This window comes from Anas acuta, chromosome 1, assembly GCF_963932015.1.
Source record: "Anas acuta chromosome 1, bAnaAcu1.1, whole genome shotgun sequence".
Taxonomy (NCBI): domain Eukaryota; kingdom Metazoa; phylum Chordata; class Aves; order Anseriformes; family Anatidae; genus Anas; species Anas acuta.
In genome coordinates this window covers 80586013-80606640 of record NC_088979.1, presented here as the reverse complement: position 1 = coordinate 80606640, position 20628 = coordinate 80586013, and the positions used below count along the sequence as shown (strand labels likewise).

Below are 20628 nucleotides of genomic sequence, written 5' to 3'. Positions count from 1 at the left end.
GGGATCTCGATCTCTCCTGGTTCTTGCATCTTTCCAGATGGTTTGCAAAAACATCCCCAAAGAACAGGCCGCAGACTTCATGAATGCCATCCAGGAGCCCTTCCGGCATGCCAGAGAAAGCCGCGTGCGTGCTGCAGGCAACTGGATGCTCACCTTTCTGGCAACACGGGGAAAGGACATTGGTCCAGACGTAAGAGACCTTTTTCCATGCCTTGGACTTTCTCGCTTTGGCTGTCGCACCACACATCTTGCCGGTTGTGTGCTAAAGAAGCTCTCGGGGCAGAGTCAGGGCTCGGGCAGGGTGCTAGGGGTGAAATTTCGCCTTCGAGCATGAAAGCGTGGCAAGGGAGCAGGCGTGGCTCATGGGCTGAACGTCCATGTTCCCGTGCCAAGACATTCTTTCTCCCCTGCTTCTTTCAGGTGCGAGGAATCCTCTCCACCCTGCACACCTGCGCAGAGTCCATGCGGGAGCCCTCGTTCATGTCCTTCGTGCACCATGCGGTGCTGATCCTGGCCCGCCATCACGAGAGGCTCACGATGAACGTCATCCTCAAGAAGTTTGTGCCTATGGACAGGTACATGCGCTCCTCCCTTTCCTGCTGGGCTCAGAGAGCCGTAGCTTGCCTCCCCTCCCCTCGGGCGATCCAAGGGAAGCAGCAGCTCCTTGTCCTCCAGCCAAATGTCGGAGGTGTGCTTGTAGCACTGGGAACAGAGCAGACGGGCTCATGGTTGCACATCTCTTGGCAGAAACACACTGGAGCTGTGGAGGACTCTGGGGAGAGACAGCATTGGCCTCAGTGTGCTGAAGCGCTTAGCGAGGAAGCTGAGGAGAGTGGGAGATGACAGCTCCCAGCCCAGCTCGTCCAGTGGCAGGCTGCACGCCCAGCAGCCTTCTGCGGAGTCCTTGACTGTACGTTCAGAGGCTTTGTGCCTGCTCCCCCACTGCCAGTCTGAGGGCAAGGCGTTGGGTGCCCTTTGCAAGCGTCTCTGGACACTGCCAGGACACTGCTGCAGTGTCTCAGCGGTAGCAGTTGGGGACGGCCGGGACAGCCGCTGCTCCCAGGCTGCAAGGCTGTCCCGGAGACGGGGCGTGCAGGCAGTAGAAGTGCCCCAGGCAGCCAGCGGGCCGGGGCTGGTGGCAAAGCTCTTGTTTAACGGGTGCTTGTCGGGTGCTCTCATTTCCCTGCAGGTCACCCGTGCCATCTCCGAAATGGTGTCCGTGCAGTCCAAAGAGGGGGTCCAGAGCTTGCTTCCCTCCCTCCTCCCTGGGCTCCTGCTGCAGCTCAGCAAGGCACTGGGGGAAGAGATGCTGTTTGCGCCCCTCAGCCCCTGGAGAGGGCACGCTGAGGATCAGCGGCAAGAGGGCAACGTGTGCAGGTCGGGAGCAGGAGGGGCAGGGCAAGGGGGGCTTGAATGGCCTAGCCAAGCATGGTTGTGTGTTTCCTGTCCTGCTTTGTGGCCCAGCTCTGGCCACGGGCAGCTGTGCTTTCCTGCCGTGGAGGCTCTGCCGGTGTAATTCCCGGCCTGTCGGGGTGCACCAAGCATTGCACTCAGGCGGTGCTGCCTCCCTGGGGAGGTTCGAGTGCTCAGATCAGTCCCCCCACAACACAACACAACACAACACAACACAACACAACACAACACAACACAACACAACACAACACAACACAACAGGGCACCTTGCCACACAGTTGCTTTTCTGGCCAGCTTTTGCCACAGACTTGGTGGCTACAGAGCGTTGCCTCTGCACTTCTTTGCCTCTCCCTCCCTCGCTGGAGCTTGGGAGGAGTGAAAAACCAGCTCGTAAAGCTGCTGAGCGTTCTTGCTCTGCTAAGTCTTCCCCTGCGGAACACTGCTCTGATCTGAGACTTCTCTGGCTCTTGCTCTTTCCCAGGCCTTTCTGCGAAACTCTCCTGTCAGTGCTGAGCAAATGCGCTGAGAAGAGCTGGCTGACGCCGTTCTGGAGGCAGAAAATGTCGGCGCTGCTGGAGAGCCCCCGCACTTATGCCGAGGGCATGTGCCTCCTGACGAGGTGAGAGCCCCAGGGCAGCATCTCGCCTTCCTCTCGGTGGCTGCGCCCAGGGGAACGGCTGCCGGGGCCCGTTCCTGCATGCTCGGGGAGCTCTGTGCAGGGCAGAGCAGCACCTGTGCTGGAGGAGGGGAAGTCCGCGGTGGCAGCCTGCAGCCTTCCCACTTGACCGGGCGTTGCCCCTTGTGCTCTTTGTGCAGTGTCCTGCTCCGTGCCCAGCTCATCTCCTGGGAGCTGATTGAGATCTTCTCCCAGTGGCTGCTCTACCCATCAGCAAACCTGCAGCTGACGGCCATGGCTTTCTTTGCTGAGGTGAGGCAGTAGGAGGGCAGGGGGGCTCCCCAGGGCTTTTCTGAAAGAGATTGCTGCTTGGGCTGCCTCTCGCTGTGGGGAGAGATGAGAAGCAAGCGCCCCCATCGAGACTCCTTTGTGCGAAGCCTGCTTGTGTGCTGTGCCTGGGCTGAGGTTGTGTCCTGACTCTCGTGGCTGTGTTGCTCTGTTGCAGCTGATGAAGGAGCCGCCTCTTGAGAAGAGGAACGTCCTGAAGACTCTGCGTGTCTTGGCTGAGAAAGCATACCACCGAAGCAGCACCATCAGGCAGCTGGCAGCGAGAGCTCTGGGCAACGCAGCCGGCAGCGTGCCCATGGAGGTGAGACGGATTTCCCTGCGCTCTGACTGCAGGGATATTCCCCTCCCTAGCAAGACCCCAGGGGAGAGCTGCTTCAAGGGCCTGGACAGAGCGGCAAAGGCAAAAGCAGGGCTCCTTCCTAAGGCCGCGCTCCTTTCCCTCATGCCAGCAGGGCTGCCGAGGGCAAATTGGGTGCCAAATGTCAGAGTCAAAAAGTCTGTGCACGTCTTTGGCTTTGCAGGTGCGGAAGTGCAGGAGACGAGTTGTCCGGGTGCTGCAACAGAGCCTGGCGGGCACTGCCCGTCCCGAGGTGGTTGCAGAAAGCATGCTGGCGCTAGCTGAGCTCGTGAGGGTGCTGCAGGTGGTGAACTTGGGATCGGCCTTCGAAGACATCGCCAGGTCCACCAAGATGTTCTTCGAGTCTGTGAGTGAAGCCAGCTCTTGCTGCCGCTGCTCTGAGAAGCGTGGGGTGGGCAGGGGCCTGCACGCGCCGCCTGCATGGCCTCTGCTGGCTGAGTGTCTGCTTCGGCCTCGTTACCCAGCTGACAAACGGCTTTCTGCTTGCAGGAAGAAGAGTACCTTCGCTACGCGGCCTTGCGCCTCTATTCAGTCCTGGCCTCCTCAGCCTCGACCAAGGGGTTGTTCTTTGCCAGAGAAGTGGCAGAAACATGGGTCAGCCTTTTCCTGCACCTCCGGGATCCCGACTTGGCAGTTGCCAGCGTAAGTGCCCTTGCAGCTTGCTCCCAAAGCCCCAGAAAGCTGCGTGGCCAGGGCCGAGGCGTTCTGCCACTGCTGCCTGCTCAGCGGCTGCCGGGCGTCTCTGCAGATCCCCCCTAAAAGTGTGCCAGCGAGCCTTGCGCTGTGCTGCCCAGGGCAGTCTTACCAGCGAGCATCTCAGGCCTCTGGGCCCTTTTGCTGGCCACGCGCCTTCGTGCCTGCCTTTGCCTCCCGGAGCTGGTGCTCCCTTGGGAGCGGGCAGTGGGGAGCAAGCCCACGGATTCGGCCGCCAGGCATCAGGACTGGGTTGGGTGCCGGCCGAAGGGATGGAGCAGGTCCCCTCTGCTGCCGCCAGTGCATTCCCCTGCCAGCGAGTGCCCCTCGGGCAGCCCCCCGCCAGCTGGAGCTCAGCAGCACATGGCTGGCTGAGCTCCCTGGGCAGGTCCCACACCCGCTGCTGGAGGAGGAATGACGGCACAACTCTCCTCTTCAGATGTGCAAGATCACCTTCAGGCTCTGTGTTCCATTTATGGGGCTGAGGCGGCCACGGGAGATCATCTCTCTGTGCAAGAGGCTGGGTGCACAAGAGCTGCAGGATGCGCTCTGCAGTTACCTGGTAAGTAAGCTGTGCTCCAGCGAGACGTCAGGGCCCTGCCCGGGCTCCCTCAGGGGAGTGCGCGGTGATGCACGTGGGGCTGGCCGGGACTGGGCCATGGCCATCCCTCCTGGCCACCCACTGCCTCTCCCCTTCCCCCTGTGGCCCACCCAGCCAGCTGGCTGAGGGGCAACAGAAGGCATCTTTTTGGACCCCCGTGAACTTGTGCCTTCCTGTCTTGCCCTAGGCCAGATACGCCCCCTCAAAGTTGGAGAGGCTCCGTACCGTAGCCAGGAGAGGCTGCCTAGAGAACGGGCAGAGGCTGCACCCATCGACCTTCGAAATCCTTGGTGAGAGCCCGCACTGGAACTTACCGCTCCCTTTCCTGACCAGAGAGCTGTAGGGGCCTCTGCTTTCTCTTTCCTCCGGGCCCTGCCTTTGCAGAACAGGGCAGACACCGTGCTGTGTCCCATGGGCTGAAGATGGGGTAGACAGGGACGCAGGGCTTTTCCTTGCAACCTGCCTCCGAGTTCCTTCAAAAGCTTGAGCAACCATCAAGGAGTGATCTGGAGAATCTGGAGAGCAGCTCCAGGGTGGCAGGGGGCACAGCTGCCTGGGCTGGCTGCTCACAGCTCTGTCTGTCTTGTTGCAGCTTTCCAGGGGCCGAGCAGCACTGAGGACGCCCAAGTGTGGAGAAGGCAGACAAGGCCCTCTGTGGCCGTGGCACCCTGTGGACAATAAAACTCTGTACATGTACGTGGTCTCAGCGCTCGCTGTGTCCTTGGGGAAATCCAACTCAACGTGGCCTCCCCTCTGCGGACAAAGGGTCTTTTTCGTAGGGCCAGGGGGGCACGTTGGGGCCTGTGGGGAAAAGCCTGGCAGGATGCACAAATGGGTTCTGAAGGAGCTGGTGGACCTCACCGTGAGGCCTCCCAGGGTTATCCAGCAAACGTCACCGCGATCAGGAGAGGCTGCTGGCAAACGGGAGAAAGCAAACGTCACCCCTCCAAATTGGTTTCTTCCCTTAAAAAGAAACTGCTTGCCACTCCTGTTCCCAATGTGTCCATTTTGTGAGGAGCGTAGAGAACGTATACTACTGTAACCTGGATATTACCTTTTTCCCCCAGGTTTCACTGAAGAGCCCTTTGCACCCTTTGCACCTTCCAGGAACTCATCTTGGGCATCTTTGGAAAACTGCTCTCCAAAGCAGTTCTCAACATGCGCTTCTGGGATGGTTTTACTCGGGTGGGCAGCTGAGCTCCACCACAACCGCTCTCTCACTCCCCCTCCTCCAAGAGGAACAGGGAGAAAAGAGGATGCAAAGGGCTTGAGGGTTGAGATAAGGACGGGGAGATTGCTCAGCAACGATCGTGACAGGCCAAACAGAGTAGGGAGACAGTCACATTCATTGCCTACTCCTAACAAGCTAGAGAAGCGAGAAACAAAGGAAAGAAACCCAAAATGCCATCCACCCTCTTCCACCTCCTCCCCCCAAGCGGCAGTCTCACGCAATTTTCTTTCTTGCAACCTAATTTTAACAGAGTCCTATGACCAGCATGTCTAAGCCTTATGATTAATGTAGTTACCTGAAGTCACCAGCAATTCAGTCCCTCTTCTACAGGACTATACCAAATGCTCCAGATTTTATTCCACTGAGAAATAGTTACTACAATATGTCAAGTACAGTTTCAAAAAACACGTTCAGGTTATATCTTGGTGTCAATCTCAAGTGACTTCCAGTAAACTGGGCTAAATTTTTCCTCTAGTAAGGCAGCATAGACAATTCTGTAGAAATAGTATTCTCTAACACAAAGTGAAATATATTGACAACAAATAGAAATCATCAAGTATTTATTGTTTCATTAAAAAAATAATAAAAAAATAATAAATAATAATAAATATATTTTGAATATAAACAAGAATATAAATATATCGTCGAATATAAAACAAGAGTTGTTAACATTAAGATGTAATGTTGTTTTTTTTAGGACTTCTCACCAAAGGTGTAATATTGAGTAGTAACCTGACAACAAATGAAAGGGAAGATGAAAGAGTAGAAGGTACTTGCATGGCCTTAATTTACGTGGCAATTGACAACAACCACAATCCGCAATGATTTCTAAGTGCCTTACACCATTGACCCTTGAGGCACAAAAACGGGATTCCCATATTAGGTAAGGGGAGTACAATCCCTCTCAAAACACGGGAGTCTGGGGTACACGACTGAGTACTGGAAATCTTAAGACTAGGATGGTCATGTACCAGAAAGGAAACTCACATTTTTGCACTAAACAACTATCTGTAGAGACAGGCTGGGAACCACAGAATCACAGAATTTCTAGGTTGGAAGAGACCTCCAAGATCACGTAGTCCAACCTCTGGCGTAACACTAACAAGTCCTCCACTAAGCCGTAGCCCTAAGCTCTACACCTAAACATCTTTTAAAGACCTCCAGGGATGGTGACTCAACCACTCCCCTGGGCAGCCCATTCCAATGCCTAACAAGCCTTTTGGTGAAGAAGTTCTTCCTGACACCCAACCTAAACCTCCCCTGATGCAACTTTAGCCCATTCCCCCTCAGCCTATCACCAGGCACATATGAGAACAGACCAACCCCCACCTCGCTACAGCCTCCTTTAAGGTATCTGTAGAGAGTGATAAGGTCGCCCCTGAGCCTCCTCTTCTCCAGACCGAACAATCCCAGCTCCCTCAGCCGTTTCTCATAGGACTTGTTCTCCAGATCCCTCACCAGCTTTGTTGCCCTTCCCTGGACTCACTGGAGCCCCTCAATATCCTTCTTGTAGCGAGGGGCCCAGAACTGGACACAGTACTCGGGCTGCGTCCTCACCAGAGCCAAGTACAGGGGGACAATTGCTTCCTTAGTCCTGCTGGCCACGCTGTTTCTTATACGAGTCAGGATGCTGTTGGCCTTCTTGGCCACCTGAGCACACTGCTGGCTCATATTGAGTCGACTAGCCACCAGTACTCCCAGGTCCTTCTCTGCCAGGCAGCTTTCTAACCACTCAGATGGCTTTTCCAACCATCTTCAAACTTCCAGATGTTATAAATGGCTCAGGATTCAAATTAGGATTAAATGAAAAATAGGATTTATTAAAAGAATATAAAGGAATAGAGGTAAGCAAACAGCGCTGGGTGCACCGGGAGTCTCCGCTCCACCAGGACACACACCAGTTACATCAAGCAGCTGATTTTTATGCTCCTAGACTAATACATATTCATTACTACTTCTAAAAAAAATAGATTATTATAATTAGCTTCCGGGGTCCAGTTCCTCCTACTGGAGCATGCGCATCAGTCTCCTCTGGGGGTCTCGAGGGGTCTTTCATGCTGAAGGCTCGTAGTCTTCCTCTCACCCTTTGTACTCACTCGGCACTATTCCAAGTTTATGGAACACTCTCTGTACACTCTCTGCAGGTCTTGTCTCCCAACCGTCCTTCAGCTTCTTTTTTCTTCCTCTTAATCTCTTGGCCCACCTGGCCAGATACCAAGGATCCACATAGTATCTCATAACAGTCACCAGCAGTCACCAGTTATTATCAGTTGTTCTGAAACTCCCAAACAGCTTGATGATTCACGAGCAATTAAAACATTCTTTCCCAGCTATTCACAGTCATCTATATAGCATCTATAGCAGTGTTAAATCAATCTCGAAGAAGACAGAAAAAAAGCCTGTAACTGTTAGAACTAGAAGTCAGGAATAACAAAAGCAAACAGGTTCATAAATTTAAGGAGTGTTTTCTGAAGACTTGATAAATTGACTAGAATGAGGGGGAGACTGGGACACACTGCATCTGTGGTTCAAGAATTAAATTGCCAGTGCAGGGCCCAGAGGCAGACAGGATTCAAACAGAATTGTTCTTTATGGACACGAATTTATGGACACGAATTGGAATTGTTAAAACATTCCTCACAATCCCTTATCTTCTTTTTAATATCCCCAATTCGTGTCTCTTCTGTTATTAATAATTGGATTTCATCAGTTTGTTCTTGGAGGGTCCAATCCTTAAGCATCATAATTGACATATTTCCTTCCTTTTTTAATGAAGTTATTACCAGTGTACTATTTATCACCCGGCGTATTAATAATGTAAAACAAGGTATCATACAAGGTACAAATAATAACGTCATTACACCACATAACAATAAAAATAACACTCTTCTAACCCATGGTCCACCAGGCAGCCATGAAAATAAATCCCATTCCATATCCTCCCAGTTTTGTGTTGGAACGTGGGCTAATTTTCTAATTTCCTTGGTTATCTTTTTAACTACTTTCCCATTATCGTCAATTCGTAAGCAACAATTAGAATAATTTAGTTTACCACACACACCCCCTTCTTCTGCTAGTAAATAGTCTAAGACCATTCTATGTTGGAAAATAGCATTCCTCATCTGGGTAGATTGGTCAGCTAAGAGATCCAGAGCTGTTGCTGTTTGATTAGTTATTATTTCGAGAACTGCTTGTAACCTAATTATGCGATTCAAATTATAAATAGGTTCTCGAGCTCCAGATATTACTTCATTCGGATTCCATGTAGCTGGTCCATAATACTGTATGATTCTTTCAGGAGACCATTCATTTTCTCTCCATTTTTGAGCACTACCTCCAGCTAAAGAGGTATCAATATATCGTTTCTCCCTATCAATATCATCATATTTTATTCCCAAGTGATTCCCTTGTATTTGAGATAATAAAAAGAATAAAGGTCTTATGTATCCCACGTAGCATACTCCTGACCAATCTTTTGGTAGCCTTTTGTAGGCCCGTTTGCCACATATCCAATAATGTCCTCTTAAAGCCCACACCCCATTTGGAAAAGGACCATCCCAATCCTTTTTATTCCTTGGGGCATGAAAATACAAGGTGTTCTCATTACCAAGTGGCCCCGTTACAATGTTTGCCTCATTAATACTTGTATATATACACTTCCAAGCCCCCCCACTAGATTCCCACTCACAATTACAACTAATTTCTCCTTCACGATTTGTCATATTACGAGCTGACCAGAAATGTTTAAAAAAAACTTGTGTCCCGTTCTCATTTTGCCACCTCCAGCGGTAGACTTTTACCACATGCTGTTCACTAGTGGTGTTATCATGCTGACAACTCAAGATTTGAACATTGAATTGTCCTTTTGATTGTGCTTTTGCCATGGCTTTACACCCAGGCCCAAAAAATTCCTTAGATGAGCATCTCAGCCAAGTCCCATTTTTCAGCTGGACATGTGTGGTATTCCATTTCCCTTTACTTGCTGTACAGTTTATAGGTCCACATTCAGGATCAGTACATTCATATCCAGGGGACAGAGTCCATTTACAAATGCTTTCTCCTACTTTTACTGTTCCTGTTCGGTTTAAACAATATATACCTTTTTCTGATGAATGCAATTGCCACGGGTCCTCCTCCTCTTTCCAGAACTGTGTTCCATTATGAACTTCACTCAAATTACTAACCCACCACTTAGGTTCGACTGGGCCAGCTACCCAAGGCCAACTTTCAGCTCCTCCTGGTCCCCCACAAACCCAGCAATTGCTAAGATTAAAAGCCTTAGCCACCTCCTCCCCCAAAATGAAAAAATTATTTCCATGGCTCAATTGCCCTTGTAAGAATAGTACCAGGAAGTATAACATCCTTCTGCGTCGTCCAGAGAGTATTGTAAAGGTGTGAAAAATGCCTTGGGGTTGGATCCACCTCCAGAATCTATTTAAACTCGTGTCACTGTTCAGCCTTTGAGGGTAGTTCAGCTCCTGGAAAACTAATTACAATAGGTTAAAAAAACAAAATTCTTACTATATACATACATTTTCCGTTTGCTCATTTGTTTCTTTCTCTGGGACAGCTTGATTTCAGTGCGGGAGAAGTCCGGTAGAGGCCCTCACACTCGGCAGTCAATACCCGTAGGGGTTGCCTCCCTCGGTAGACTATACAAACCGCAGTGGAGAGTCCTGCCCTGGTCTTGCCTTCTCACCTTTCTTCATTGCAGGCTTGCTTGTCCCCTTCTTCTGGTATTTCATGTAAAGCGTGCCCTATTTCCGGAACATTAGTTCTTTTTAGTTTTAACTTCAGTTCCCCAGGAGCGGACTCAACCCTCCAAGTTCTGGTATTTATTGGTCCTTTTACTCTGGATGCATGGGTCCAACCCCTTTCTGCTGTTCTCACAGCTGTTTCAGTGGTAAGTTAAACAAGGTACGGTCCCTCCCACTGGGGCTGTAAAGATTCTTCTTTCCAAGTTTTTATTAAGACCTCATCCCCTGGTTGTATTTTATGGATGGCAAATCCTAAAGGTGGTGTTTGAACCAGTATTCCAATTTCTCTTAGTTCTTGCAACCTTTTCCCAATAGTAATTATATATTTCTGGATACTACGATCCTCAACTACATTGTCTCCCAGAGGCATTCCCTGTGAATAAGGCATACCATATAACATTTCATATGGTGATAATCCAGTCTCACTGTGTGATTTAGTTCTTATGTTTAAAAGTGCCAATGGTAAACATCGAGTCCAAGGCATTTGTGTCTCAACCATTAATTTAGCCAATTGCTGTTTTATTGTTTGATTCATTCTCTCTACTTTCCCTGAGCTTTGTGGGTGCCACGGAGTATGATATTCCCACTGAATACCTAATGATTGACATAATAATTTTATTATTTTAGAAGTAAAGTGTGTGCCTTGGTCAGAATCAATGTACTGGATTATCCCATATCTAGGTATCAGGTGTTCCAATAAAATTTTTGTCACCACTCGTGCCGTAGCTCGTGCCACAGGATAAGCTTCCACCCATTGTGTTAAATGATCCACAATTACCAATAAATACTTGATCCTCCCTACTTTAGGCAATTCGGTAAAATCAACTTGTACTCTCTCAAAAGGCCGATATGCTGTTTTTCTTCCTCCCGCTGCCGCCTGTCGGAATATTTTCTTATTTATTTTCTGACAAGTTAAACAACCTTGTGTGACTTGCTTTGCTATTTCAAAAACCCCTATACAACCAAATTGTTTAAGTAAATGATTACTTAATGCTCTTGTACCCCAGTGTGTTTGTGTATGCAAACGTTCCAATATTTGTCTTGCATAAGCCTTCGGTAACATCTCTCGCCCGTCTGGCAATGTCCATTTTCCTCGCTCTAATTTAGCACCTATTTTCTCCAGTTTTGTTTGTTCTTCAGGAGTGAACCTCTTTTCTTCTTCTTCTTTTTCTTCTTCTTGTCTTTCTTCTTCCTGTACTATATTAATTTTAGCAGCCTGAATTCTTAAAGCTGCTTCCTGAGCTTCTTTATCTGCTAGATTATTTCCCCTAGTGTGGTATTCCAATCCTTTCTGGTGCCCTCTTACATGTACTACTGCTATTTCTTTAGGTTCCCTTAATGCTTTTAAAATTTTCCTTATTAATTCTTGATGTCTAAGATTCTTCCCTTGAGTATTAATTAAACCTCTTTCCTCCCAAATCTTTCCAAAGGTGTGAACCACTCCATATGCATATTGAGAATCTGTATATATAGTTCCACTTTTTCCCTTCAATAGTTCCAGGGCCCTGTGTAGGGCATACAGCTTGCAAGCCTGAGCTGACCATGATGGACTCAGGGGGCCTGATTCCACAGATTCCAGGTGTTTATTAATTATGGCATACCCTGATTTTCTTTTTCCCTCCACTACTCTGGAGGAACCATCTATGAATAGTATCTCCCCCTTCTCTAATTCAGTATCTCTCAAATTAGGTCTTACTTTAGTCTGGGTCTCGATTACCTCCAGACAATTATGTTGTAGTTCCTCTGATGGTTTTCCAAATAAAAATTGTGCTGGGCTCTGAGCAGAAGTTACCTTCACTTCTAAATCAGGGGAGTCAATTAGTATAGCTTCATACTTTAGGATCCGACTGTCTGTTAACCATTTCTCCGCTCTCTGTTGTAAGATGCTTCTGACATTGTGTGGAGTGTACACTTTTAAGGGAGCACTGAAAGTAATCTTTCAGATCTGCCCAGAGGCAGACAGGACTCAAACAGAATTATTCTTTATGGACACGAATTTATGGACACGAATTTATGGACACGAATTGGAATTGTTAAAACATTCCTCACACAGATCTACCGGAACTCTTTGACTGCGGCCTAAAAGCCAAGTGTATGTAAGCTGCCGCAAGCCAGCCAGTCTTCTTCCCATGACCTGCCAGGAAACAGCAATGTAGGCAGGTAACCAAATTAAAGCCAAAACTTGCAGCCTTCTGCTACGCCATGGGCCCCTCTGCTGCTACAGCCATCGAAGGCTTTTGCTGTTCCACCCCCTGCTGACCTGGACGTGCCTTTTGACCCAGGCCTATTGGCCTTGAAAAGGAGCTGGATATGCTTTTCTTCGATCTGGGAAGAACGACGGGATACATAAGGCCTGAAGACCGAGTTGCTTGACAACTTAAAGCCAGACATATTGTTCAAAAGGAATGGGAAATGGAGACTTGTATGTAATCAAGAAAAGGAATGGAAGATGGAGACTGTTAAGGCATGGGACTTCAAGGATTCTTTGTTACCTTTCCTGGTTGTGTGTATGTAGAGGCATCCTTGGGTTTAGTATGTAAAGCAATGTGCTGTATATTTAGAAAATTGATGTTTGTGTGTGTGTGTTGGTGGAGCGTAGACTCCCCGCACACCCAGCGCTGTTTACTTGCCTTTTATAACTTTTATAGCTTTTCTACCTTTTAGAAATATTTGTTTTATAAACATTCCAAAATTCAGATTGAGTTGAGACCTCATTTATAACACTTTGGAGACTCAGGAGTTGGCCTCAGCGATCCTCGTGGGTCCCTTCCAGCTCAGGACGTTCTGTGATTCTATGAGCCCAGGGGAGAAGTGGTGAAAGGCGACAACCAGACCAAGATACGGTAGGTTTGCCAGGATGGATTTCAGTGCCGAAGTTTCCTCCTCAAGTCTCCTTCAGCCATGAGCTAGGGACAGCCCTCTGTGTGGTAACAGGCCCTGGTGCTGAGGTCACAGTGTATCCCTCCTACATCCCTCTGCCGTGCGTGCCAGCTGTGGCCCAGTTGCTTGTGGGGCCGCTAGGAGGAGGACCCAGAGAGAGCGTTGTGTCTATCTGGGGACATCCTGCTGCGATGGAGAGGCTGAGAGCCCTTAGCGGTGAGGGGCAGCGGGAGGGAGGTTGGGGGCTGAAGCAGGACCCTTGCCAGCAGGCTGCTCGGGGCTGCGTCTCCTGCAGAGATTTCTCTCCCAGCTGGCCAAGATCCTCGTCCCTACCAGCTCCAGCCCCCTGCGGCCAGCAGCACCGATGCCACCTGCTCCGTTCTTTCCTTCCTTCCAGGTGTGGGCCGCTGGCCCAGACGTAGCCGTCGCCAGGGCAGAGGCAGGGTGCCAGGGCCTGTCCCTGAAGCGGCCCCGACCTCTGGCACTGTTGCGACTTTGCTAGAGCGCCTGCAAGACGAGGAGGTGAGCTGGGGGCTCCCCACCATGATGCAGCGGGGGGAGCAGGGGGAGCCTGTGCCTGGCGGCACCTCTGCCCTCCTGGTTTTCTCGTCCAGAAGCCCCGGCACAGGGCAGTGCCCAGCCTGGAGCTTCTCAAGGAGCAGTCATTTGCCCGGGCCCCACCCCAAGGTCCCCTGGCTGCCCAAGCCCAGAGGCCAGGGGCTTTGTGTCCCTATTGCAGCTTCCCAGCCCCAGCAGCACATCCCTAGGCTCTGCAGAGCGAGGGCGGGCAGCTGGCGGCGCGCTGGCAAGAGGAGCAAAGCAAGTGCAACTGATCCCTATGGTGCTCTGTCCCCAGGGCGACAGAGCGCAGACTTACTGCGAGCTGGAGAGCGTCTTGTGGGGAGATGACAGCTGCCTGCAGTGCGGTGTCGTCAACCGGCTGCTAGCAGAGGTGTCCTGGGACCTGACAGCTGGCCAGGTGAGACGGTGCTCTTGGAAGGCGATGGGAGCAGCCTGCCAGGCATTTATTGGAGGGCAATGCAGAGAACACAGACAGGTTTTTCTGGCCTTGGGGCCCCACAGAGGCTCCCCAGTGGCCCTGACCTCGATCAAGCGGCTGGGGAGAAGCCTGCCGGGCTAGGCGGGGAGCAACAGCTGGGGAGCTGCTCGCCTTCCTTCCCCAGGGGAGCAGAGGTGGCAGCCGCCCAGCCCCAGGCACAGCTGTCCCCAAGGGGTGTTGTGGGGGAGTAGGGGCCATCTCCCCAGTGCCTCCAGCACACAAAGCCCATTCGAGCTGAAGCCTCGTAGCCGGGGCTGGCTGCCTCACAGATCCCCTGCAGGATGGCTGAGGCTGGCAGGGCCCTCTGGGGCCACCTGCTCCAAGCCCTGCTCCAGCAGGGCCACCCAGAGCAGGCTGCCCAAGACCGCGTCCAGGCGGCTTCTGAAGATCTCCAAGGAGGAGCCCCCACAGTGTCTCTGTGCCAGTGCTCCGGCACCTGCAGCTGTTCAGCCCGTCCAAGTGCCTCACGCAGCCTGTCTCCCGGGGGGCAATTCACCTGAGCCTCTTTTTCAGGGCGTGACGGAAGACACGAAGGTGGCTGCCAGTGACGTCCTGGTGGCTCTGGCCCGCTCCCACTTCAGCTTCGTGCTAGCCGAGCTCCTGGCCCAGCTGAATGCCCCAGGGCAGATCTCCAAGGAGTTCGTGCTCATCACTGTGGGCAAACTCCTCAGCACCAACGGTATGGTCCAGCACCACCATCCTCCCTCCCTCCCTCCCTTCCCTGCCCGCTTTGGGCCAGGCTGGGAGAGCTGGGATAGAAAGGGATCCTTCCCCTCTCCACGCAAGCCGTGCTGAGCTGGGGGGCACCGTGGCTGCTTTGCCTCCTCCCTCGCTGCCAGTGCCGGCTGGGGGCTCTGACCGTGGCCACTCTCCGTTCTCTTCGCAGCCCTGCAGTGCATCCCCTTCATGCGCGTGGTGCTGTTGGGGCTGCGCACCGTGCTGGGCCAGTTAGGGAGCGGCCGGATCCTGCGTGCTGCCTGCGGTGGTGAGTGGACCCCGGGCAGGGGCAGGGGCAGGGGCAGGGGCAGGGGCAGGGGCAGGGCAGCCCCTGGCACCTCGCTCTGGTCTCAGAGCGGGCATGGCGGGCCTGAGCCCACGCTGCTGCCAGCCCTGGGCCATCCCAAAGCGTTGGGGGCACCTGGAAAGGGTGGCTGAAGGTTTCTGTGGGCTGGAGGTGAAGGTGCCCGGGAACTCCTGGGTCCCCTTCCTGGGCTTTCCTACCGGGTTCATGTGCCCTGATGGGCAAAAATGGGGCTTCCAGCAGGCTGGCGGGGGGTGCCGCTCCCTTCCCTGCTCCAGGCTCCTTTTTCTCTTCTCTTGGTGCAGCTCTGGAGCAGTGCGCCAAAGTGGTCAACGTTTACATCTGCACCTGGAAAGGATGCTCCTTGCCTGCTACGCAGAAGGAGCAGCTCTACGAAAGCCTTTCCCAGGTGTTGTGCTCTGTGGCAAGCACCTTGCTGGACTGCCAGGAGGAAGAGGTGAGAAGTGCTGCTTTCCCAGCTGGGGACGGCAGCAGGGATGTCCCCTGTGCCTGTGCCTCTGTCTGTGCCCAGCGGGCTGGCTGCAGAAGGCCCCAGCCTGGCTCTGTGCCTGGGGCTGGGGGCTCCCTGCGGGGAAGCAGCTGAAGCCCAGGGCATTTGGGCAGGCAGGGCGGGGGGCGAGGGGTGGGGAAAACCTCTCTGCCCTGCCCCTCTGCTCTGTGGGCAGGGCAGACCTTCAGCCTTTGACGCTGGGCCTCCCCGCTTCCTCTCCAGGACAAGCAAGCTGTCATCGGGGCCATGACTCCCTTGATGCGTGTCCTCCTGCACAAGGAGGAGCACCGGGAGCATGTCTGGGAGCAGCTCCTCTGGCTCCTGCACCACTACCGGACTGTCCAAGACACCTCCAGGGTGACCAAGGTGAGGTGTGGCGCAGGGCCTGGCACGGCCGTGGGGTCTGTGCAAGTGTCACGAGGGCTCAGGGATCTGTGGCATGCAGGGAGGAGCCAGGGAGCTCCCCTTAGAGAAACGTGCAACACGGAGGTCCGTGGAGATGCGAAGCTCCCTCGGCTCTTCAGGCAAGGGAAGAGCAACCGTGATGGGGCCAGGAGGGAGCCAAGAGGCAGTGGGGCCCACCTCTGGGAGATGGGAGGCTTTGCCCCCACCTCCCTGGGGGCTGTTTGCACGGGGAGCTGTGTTGCTGTGACAGTTGCTCCATTCGCAAGTGGCTTGACATGGCTTCGGCCCTTTCTTCCTCTCCTGTTCTCTTGCAGAGCCTCCTTTCTTTCCTGGAGGCCCTGGAGCAAGCTCAGATCCCCGTCCCCAAGGGCAAGTGTCTTGCCATCAGCAGTGTCGTGTACAGCAAGGTAAGGGGAGCCTGCAGCCACACAGCCACAGCAATTCCCTCTTGGCTGAGTCTCGGGAGGACTCCAGAGCCCCGAGTCTTTGAATGCTGCTCAGCCTTGGCTGCTGGGTGCTCCAGACCTGTGCGTGTGTCCCTGGGGACGCTGTGGGGTGGGCTGGGTTTTGGCTGGGGGTCCTCTTGCCACCAGTGCCCAGGGAGATGAGAGCTGGCAGCGCCGTTTCTTTTCGGGCCCTCTCAATGCTGCTGGGACTTGCTCCACCATGTTGCCACCTTGTTCCCACAGCTCACTGCCGACACCACAGAGCACAGCCAGGAGCAGAAGGCAGAGCTGAGCCAGTGCATCCTGCTGCAAGGTAAGGAGAGGAGCTGTGGCGATGCCCCGTGGTGTCCCGGCAGCTCTCTCCCAAAGCTGCTTGCTAACGCAGGATGGGATTTCCTCCCCACAGCTCGGATCTGCCCAGAGGAGACGATCCCGTTCCTGGAGTCCCAGCTGGGCCACGAGAGGGAGGCCGTGCGCGTGGCAGCCCTGGGTCTGCTCGGTGCTCTGGCACGCTGTGACGGTCAGTACTGCGGGGTCAGGGCTTGGAGGGCTCTCTTCCGGGCTCTCTTCCGCCCTCTGGGCTATGCCTCCACGCATGCCTCACCGGATCTCTTGCAGAGCCCGCGATGGCAGAGAAGCTGCCCCAGGTGGTGGAGGCTGTCAAGCGTGTGTGCAGGGACCCCAGCATCCGGGTGAGCTGCTTTGGGAAGGGACTGTGCCGTCAGGGTCGGGGTCGGGGTGGGAGAGAAACCTTTTCCCTCAGGGCAGAGGCAGAGCCTGGCAAGGCTGGACTAGAAGGGCTCGGACCTAGCCAGCCATTTCCCCGCTCCTTCGTGTTTACCGGAGGGAGGGCTGACGGCCAGAGGTGATGCCGCTGCCAGCATGGGCAGGTCCCCGTGTCCCTGTGCTAAGCACACTTGACCCCTGGCAGGTGAGGAGGGCAGTTGTGCACTTCATCAGGGAGCTGCTCAGTGCCAATGCCCAGAGCTGCTCAGCGTGGGACGTTGTGGGCTACATCTTCAGCGAGTTCAGCCAGAGCTCGAGCAGAAGGGTAAGGCCAGCGTGCAACATCTTCCCTGGGGAGATGTGCTGCCAGGAGGCTGGCATGGGAGCCTGCTGGGGCCACGCCTGAGCCTTCTGGGGCAGGAACTGAGAGCAAGCGGGGCGGGGGGTTCCCAATGTTGTCTTGCAGGCTGCGGGACTCCTGTCTGCCCAGGAAGCCCAGGAAGAAGGAGCTCTCCAAGGGCTGTGCATGGACGTCCTGGGGTCCCTGGACATCTCTGTGAGAGGGATGGCCAAAGTAAGTCCTCCTCTGTCCTGCTGCTGCTGCTGCTGCTCCTCTCCTCTCTTCAGGCCATTTGTTGCTAGCCCCCTTTGCACACCTGAAAGCTCCCCCCCAGCATGCTCGGAAGTGCTCAGGGAGATGCACACCATCCTCCCCATCTCTGAGCTGAGGCAGAAATGCTGACGGGCTGAATTGTCTCATTGCCTACAGCTCCTGTGGCCGAGGCTGCTGATCTATGTGATGCCAGCCAAGTACACGGGCATGCTGATCCCCCTCTCGCGCTGTCTGCGCGCCCTGGCTGAGAGCAATGAGCTGACAGCAGGGCACGAGCATCACGAACTGGATCCCGATGTCCTCAACGCCCTGTTGCAAGGTAGGAGTAGCAACTCTCCCAAGGAGCTCTGATGACCTCGGGCTCTGCGTCCTGCAGGGCTGGCAGCGTGGCAGGGCACGGTGTGGCTCGGCATCTCACCCAGCATTTCTTTCTCCCCGCAGAGACGACGCTGACTCCGCACAACTTGCTGGCTCGCCTGCTGGTGGTGGCGGGGTCTCCTTTTGCGGGCAGTGACCTCCAAGCTGCTGCCTTGCTGGTGCTGCAGAGCCTCCACAGCAGGATCCACGGCGCTGTGGGGGCCACGTGGAACACCGAGATTCCCCTGCTGCTGCAGTACCTCCAAGGTAAAGTGCTGCTGGGGAGGGGGAGAGGGAGGGAGGGCATGGCAAGTCAGCTTCCCAGCATGGCTAAGGGGAATCCCCGCCTGGTGCCCAGAGCTTGTTCTGCTGCCGTTTTGTTTCCCTGCCGGGGAGCCAGCACTGAAGCTGGGGGGAGCGGTCCCACAGCCATCCATTGGTCGCGGCGCATGGATGGGGCCCTTCCCGTCCCCTTGGACAGCGTGCTGGTCCTGGTGGCACCTCCATGGCCCTGCTGGGGCGGTGCTTGTGGGGAGGGACGGACGGCTGCCTCTGGAGCGGGTGCAGCCACCAGCTTCCCTGGGCCAGGCCAGCTTTGCAGCAGCTCTTCTTCTGTGGCTTGGTCCCAAGCAAGGTTTTTGTCTTCTTTCTAGGAGGAAAGGGGAACATACCAGACGCTGCCGAGTGGGAGTGCTGTCTGCTTCAGGTACTGCAGCCCTGGGAGGCGTAGCATATAGAGGTGGCAGGAGTGTTTCCCAGGCACCCCACTCCTCCTCCTCCTCCTGCATCTCTCTCTCTCCTCCCACGGGCCACAGCTCTCGTGGAAGGCCACTCTGGCATGGCCGTGTGCCTTGGCACTGCCTCTTCCTGCTTGTCAAAGGCCAAGAAGCATTCGCTTCCTCTCCTGTTCTCTCCTGCAGTTCCTGAGGGCATCCCTGGAAACCATCGGGGACGACGCCTGGATCAAGCGCCTGAGCTGTGCGCTGAGCCAGCGGCTGGACAGCTCTCCCAGCAGCTCTGGGGAGAAGGTCTGTTCCCTGCCCGGCTCTCCCCTGGCAGCGCAGCCATGGGGCCCCCGCCCACGTGCGGGGCTGGGTCTGGGGCTGCAGGCGGTGCTCTGCCCACGAGGGCTGTCTGCGCTGCTTCCCTGGCCCTTGCCCCCCGCGGCCTTTCCCTCCTCTCGAGCTGAGCGGGGCTGGCGAAAGCCCATCCCTGCGTCCGGGCTCGGCTGCTCCCCGTGCGCTGGCCCCATTGCAGCATGCCAGGCTGTTGCTGCATCTCGGGCTCGGCTTGTTCCCTTGCAGGCTTTCCTGTACAAGGCTCTTGGGACGACGCTGGCTGCTTGTCAGGAACTGCCACACGTCCAAGAGAACCTGCTGCAGCATCTGACGAGAGCACAACCTGAGGAGCCTTCTGAGGCCCAGGTGAGCTTCCCTGCTCTGTCCCTGGGGGAAGGGGCTTCTCCCGGCCCTGCTCCAGGCTCCTCATCGCTGCCCACCACTGTGGCTGGCCATGACTGACTGGCTGGGCCCGTGCCGAATGTCCCTCGGTCTCTTGTTGCAGGGAATCATTTCTCTCGTCTGCCAAGCCGCCGACAGCCACTTCGGCCTGGTCTTGGAGACGCTGACAACATTTGCTGCCACCTCGTGCAGTGGCCGGGGCTTGAGGGTTTCCAGACGCAGGAAGGTGAGGTGTTTGGGGTTTCCCTCCCTGGCTGTCTTCCACCTGCTTTTCATCGTGGGCTGTGGGGGGCCATGGGGCGGACGTCTCACAGCATCTCTTGCAACGCAGACGAGCCAGGCCAGCAGGAGAGCTGAGGCCACTTGCAGTGCTGTCATGCTCGCCCACAGCAGCATGGCACTGCGTGCCTCCAAGGAACAACTGCTCGCCCACGTGGAGGCAGACATCGTGGGCAACATCCTGCTGCTCTCCATCTCCAGCAGCCAGGTGAGAGCTCGGGGCGTGCAGGGGCAGGGCTGCTGGGTGCAATCCCAGCTCCAAGGCCTCCGTGCTAGGGCATCCTGAGCCGGGCCGTCTCTTTCCAAAGGTCCCCCGAGGAATGGTTTGTCCCAGCAGGAAGATGCAAGCCCTTCCCCTAGATTTCCCCCACGTGCACATGTTCCTCTCGCAGCCCGTGGCCCTTCCTCCAGTTCCAAGGGTTTTCTTCTTCTCTCTTGGGCCCCAGAACTTGCAGACCAATCTTGCTGTGGCGCAGAGCATCCTTGAGGTCGGCTGTGCCATCCAAGCTGTGGGGAACTTGGGCAGCTTCCATCCTGTCCTGAAGCACAAGCTGCTGCTGATCCTGCAGGTGAGTGCCCAGAGCCAGGGCTGTCTTGCAGGGGACTTTGGGGCCATGCCAGGGGGCAGGAAGGTCTCCCTCAGCCCCGCTGAGCTCCTCGAGCCATGCCCCCAGCTGGTGGGGGGGCCCTTGGGTGCTGGCAGGCAGTGGCCATGGCTGGGCAGCCGCTGGGGAGCTGCTCCATCCTGCAGCGCCCCTGTGGGAGCTGCGGGAGCGCTGCAGCCAGTGTCTGGCAGGAGTGCCCGTCCCCGGGCAGGGTGCGAGAGCTCTCCTGTGCCCAATGCCCACTTGGC

General features: G+C 54.8%; 2 protein-coding genes across 2 annotated transcripts; both read left to right on the top strand.

The window, feature by feature from the left end:
• Positions 1 to 6: 6 nt before the first annotated feature.
• Positions 7 to 4725, top strand: LOC137857670 (maestro heat-like repeat-containing protein family member 2B). The gene is made up of 12 exons (XM_068684466.1): positions 7 to 190; positions 421 to 575; positions 748 to 910; positions 1190 to 1377; positions 1895 to 2032; positions 2230 to 2341; positions 2535 to 2678; positions 2899 to 3081; positions 3225 to 3377; positions 3868 to 3990; positions 4217 to 4319; positions 4622 to 4725. The coding sequence occupies exons 1-12, from the start codon at positions 38 to 40 to the stop codon at positions 4708 to 4710; spliced, it is 1704 nt and encodes a 567-aa protein (XP_068540567.1). The 5' UTR covers positions 7 to 37; the 3' UTR covers positions 4711 to 4725.
• Positions 4726 to 12466: 7741 nt separating this feature from the next.
• LOC137854663 (maestro heat-like repeat-containing protein family member 2B) lies at positions 12467 to 20427 on the top strand. The gene is made up of 22 exons (XM_068678796.1): positions 12467 to 12524; positions 13208 to 13419; positions 13754 to 13876; positions 14471 to 14636; positions 14844 to 14942; positions 15284 to 15435; positions 15712 to 15855; positions 16209 to 16301; positions 16584 to 16653; positions 16747 to 16860; positions 16959 to 17032; positions 17272 to 17391; positions 17533 to 17640; positions 17836 to 17998; positions 18121 to 18303; positions 18690 to 18742; positions 18957 to 19064; positions 19341 to 19460; positions 19600 to 19722; positions 19828 to 19983; positions 20222 to 20344; positions 20404 to 20427. The coding sequence occupies exons 1-22, from the start codon at positions 12467 to 12469 to the stop codon at positions 20425 to 20427; spliced, it is 2586 nt and encodes an 861-aa protein (XP_068534897.1).
• Positions 20428 to 20628: the final 201 nt, after the last annotated feature.

What these genes read in the sequence shown, in the direction of transcription:
- LOC137857670 (XM_068684466.1), top strand. Translation starts at nt 38, where the DNA reads ATGGTTTGCAAAAACATCCCCAAAGAACAGGCCGCAGACTTCATGAAT. An exon ending in GGCATGTGCCTCCTGACGAG is followed by an intron (nt 2,033 to 2,229) that starts GTGAGAGCCCCA and finishes CTCTTTGTGCAG; the next exon opens with TGTCCTGCTCCGTGCCCAGC. An exon ending in CCGGCAGCGTGCCCATGGAG is followed by an intron (nt 2,679 to 2,898) that starts GTGAGACGGATT and finishes TTGGCTTTGCAG; the next exon opens with GTGCGGAAGTGCAGGAGACG.
- LOC137854663 (XM_068678796.1), top strand. Translation starts at nt 12,467, where the DNA reads ATGGAGACTGTTAAGGCATGGGACTTCAAGGATTCTTTGTTACCTTTC. An exon ending in AGCGCCTGCAAGACGAGGAG is followed by an intron (nt 13,420 to 13,753) that starts GTGAGCTGGGGG and finishes CTCTGTCCCCAG; the next exon opens with GGCGACAGAGCGCAGACTTA. An exon ending in CAAACTCCTCAGCACCAACG is followed by an intron (nt 14,637 to 14,843) that starts GTATGGTCCAGC and finishes TTCTCTTCGCAG; the next exon opens with CCCTGCAGTGCATCCCCTTC.